Genomic DNA, 3,688 nt, shown 5'->3' on the forward strand with positions numbered 1-3,688 from the left:
CCATCACTCCATCCATCACTGTATCCATCCATCCATCCATCACTCCATCATTGCATCCATTCATCACTCCATCCATTCATCCATCCATCCATTACTGCATCCATCCATCACTGCATCCATCCATCCATCCATCCATGCATGCATCCATCCATCCATCCATCCATCCATCCTACAATTCATCCATCCTGGAATACGAATGGAAGTTGTTGAAAAGTGTGAATGTTAAAAAAAGCCGAAGTGACAGCACTCGGCTCCTGAATGAGCCGACCGTGCAGGTATTTGGGAACACGGTGTGAATGCAGCGTCTCCTCTGGTCGACTTCTCTTCTGGGATTGTTGTATTTGCTGCTGGTTTATTTAACGTCCCATCAGCATCAGGATCTTCTGTTAAACTTCTTTAAAACAGTTGTTTACGTTCAAACTTGAGCATGAAGCTGTTTTCACAGCTGTCGGTTTTACAAACCTCCACCTGAGGTCACGAGGCTCCACGTGTCTAACCGGGCGTTGTCGGCCGCTCGTGCCGGGGCTCTTTATCCCATTCATGCAGAGAAAATCCTGGATCCATGAGCGCCCGTGGCTTCACCTGACACATGACTGACCTCAGCAGAACCACAAAGGCAGGTCCAAACACTGATCTACTGACCAGGGCACAGTCAGTGGACTCAGGTTCTGTCAGTCTGTGTTGGCAAAATATACTGAGTTTTAATGAAGTTGTCAGAAAGTGTTGGGTCCTGTTTCAAGATGGCCACCACAGGCAATGAACCGTACCCAACAGGAACAGGAAGTCGGTCTGTTTTACAGGTACTGACCACATGGCAGCAGCTGAGGGTCATCCCCAACACGTACTCTGAGATCTTTAACAAGAGTGCCACGTACGGCGGCACGTTGTGCGGCAGTGACCTTGTATAACCTTTGACCTTGATTCAGTTTTCTCTGAGTAAATCCTGAAATTCTGGGAGATGTTTCATTCGCATCAAATTCTCAGAACGCATCGTCTGAGGTGGCGGGCAGTGACATTCAGAGTAGACAGGAAGTGCACCGTGGTCTACGGTACGTGCGTACGTCACTTATTCCTAATGAATTATATAACGCCACCGTATCCAGTCAGTAAGGAAGTACAGTTACACTGTACACACAACATGCACGCTTGATACTAGAATGTGCTCTGTCCACAGGGCGTGGCCCTCAGCTCTGTCGAAGGGGCGTGGCCCTATGCTCCGTCCACAGGGCGGGGCCCTCGGCTCTGTTAACAGGGCCGGGCCCCCTCCTTGTATAAGTGTATGGGAATCACAGCATGTGATCAGTGACCTTGACCTTGAAGTTGGGTGATGAAACGATGACGCAACACGCCGTCCAGCGGTGTTACAAATCCGTATGAAGTTTTGAGAAGTTATCTTGAGCAGATCAGAATTATGGGCGGGGCAAGCACAGACCTGTTTTTATCTTTGACCTTGATTTGTGACCTTGACGTGTGCTTGTATGAAAATGTACGTAACACTACGTGCAGTGATGACGTGGATGAAGTTTTATCTTGAGTGGATCAGAAGTTCTGGCCTGTAAAAGAGAGAGTACGTACGGAGACTATCACAACACGTCCGCCGCCGCCGGGCGAATAAAAACATAAAGTCGCCGCCTCTGATCCGAGAAAACGTTTATTTCCTCTGAAGAACTCCAGAGGAACCAAAGCAGTGACGAAGAGTCGTACAGAGTCGGTCCAGGACGACTTGTTTGGTTTTAATCCCAAACTGAAGCGTTTCTTTACCGGGTTCATCCCGAGTTTCACTCACGTTAACAAATAAAACATTAAATGTTACTAAAGTCATTTTAAAGAGTCAGAAACTAATAAATGTTGCTGTAAAGCTTCAGAGCTGAATGTGTGTAAAGAGTTAAACTTCTATCGGATTTAAACTAAATCTAAAGTTGAACTTATGGTAAAAAATAAAACAGAACATTTTGAACTTCAAGACAAAATTATTATAATTTTTTAGAAGCAGGAAACTGCACAACAAAGAGTTTGGGCTTTTAAGATGCTCCAAAACTCTTTGTCACGTTCAGGTTAGCGTCGGCTCAAAACCACGTTCAAGACCTTCACAGAAATAAAACGTTAAAACTCAAACTACGAACGAATCGCACGATAAAATCTGCTGAATACGAACGTCTGAGGACGGCTAGCCTCCGTTTTCCTCCAGAACAGAAGAAGAACGCTGACGCGTCGGACCAGGGGGCAACCTCGGTGGATCCTCATGAAGCCGGGTAAAGAAATCAAGAGGAGCAGCAACCGCTGATCCACCGTGTGCAACGCACCGCTCTTAATCTGAAAGGTACGCAGCGCGAGCACGGTGAAGTTGGAACTGATCCAACCTCAGAGACTTCAGTGAATCCAGAAGTACAATAAAAACATCACGGGTTGATCCGGTCCGACACGAGGAGTTCTAACCGGGCTCAGGTCGATGCAGAGTTTTAAAGTCGATTCTAATAAAATTCATTAAAACGTCTCGTCGCAGCTTTTGTTTAAGAAAATAAAACGTGAGCGGGTCATGAGGCTGCAGCCATCTCCAACAGAACACCAAGCACGAATCACAGGAAGTTCTGCTCCCACTACAGGTTCTACACAACGCCATGTTTGAAGGAGGTCTTGGGTCTGCGAGGTCCCGGCTGCGAGACCTGCATCACGCTCGACGGTTCAGTTCATGAAGGGAGAGGAAACGACCCGAGTGCTGGTGGTGCTGGATGTGGGAACCTGAGGACGCTTCGTGGAACACCAAGGCGTCCGGCGTCTCCGCTGGTCCCGGCAGGCGGTGAAGGAAGCACCCGTACTTTGTCTTCTGAGGGACGTGAGACGGAGGAAACATCTGAAGAGAAGAGGAGCAACATGGAGTCAAAGAGCCACCAAACATGAAACCAAACCACCTGGAAAACCCTGAGGAACGCCTCTGAATCCTGGTTTTACTCTAACGAGGACTTGACTTCATTTCGAAGAGAAAACCTCAAACCAGGTTTGGATGTGAAGACTTCTGTCATGGTGTTAAAATATCTCGTGTGTCCACCTCATTCCTGGAGGCTCTGCTGTCGAAATGATTCTGGTACAACTTCCTGTCAGACAGGAAGTAGCAGTCGGCATTGGGTAACCATGGTGGCGGAGCACGGACCGCGGTGTATTTGAAAGTAATTTACATTCTGTTCAGCAGATAAAACTGTGTTTGTTTTGTTCACATTAATTTAACAACCATAAAGTTTACTAAAAGAGCCGTGCTGCGTTCAGGTACCTGTTGTGTTCAGGGCTGCAGAACAAACAGACCAAACTAAAACAGCGGCTCCAACAACAGTTTGAACATGGACCCACAACAAAAAGAGTTCCAGTGAAAAGAGCTATAGTTCCATCTCCTACCTACAGATGAGGAATAAAGAAGAACGTGTCTGAACAACGTGAACTTGAAGAGAACACCCAAACTCTGCATGTGAGCTCATTTCACTTTGTTGACAAACAGCCGACGGAGGAAAACCTGCGTCCTACTTTGTGTCTGGACGACAATAAACCACCGGAGAAGAGACGCCGGATCCTCAGAAGGATTGAAAACAGTGACGAGAACATCAGGTCTGACTTCAGGTGTTTGGAGGTTGCTACTATAAGTAGGTAAATACGCTAGTACAAGTAGCTAAATACGCTAGTACAAGTAGCTACATACGCT

General features: G+C 46.9%; 1 protein-coding gene across 1 annotated transcript in view; it reads right to left on the reverse strand.

The window, feature by feature from the left end:
- Nucleotides 1-2,668: 2,668 nt before the first annotated feature.
- LOC119429005 (protein boule-like) overlaps nucleotides 2,669-3,688 on the reverse strand; it is a 7,661-nt gene continuing 6,641 nt past the window's right edge. The window contains exon 10 of the mRNA XM_037696724.1: nucleotides 2,669-2,851. Within this exon, the coding sequence (XP_037552652.1) occupies nucleotides 2,669-2,851 (183 nt within the window). The remainder of the gene's footprint in view (nucleotides 2,852-3,688) is intronic.

Source organism: Nematolebias whitei, chromosome 23 (genome assembly GCF_014905685.2).
Source record: "Nematolebias whitei isolate Nwh7 chromosome 23, NemWhi1, whole genome shotgun sequence".
In the NCBI taxonomy this organism is placed as follows: domain Eukaryota; kingdom Metazoa; phylum Chordata; class Actinopteri; order Cyprinodontiformes; family Rivulidae; genus Nematolebias; species Nematolebias whitei.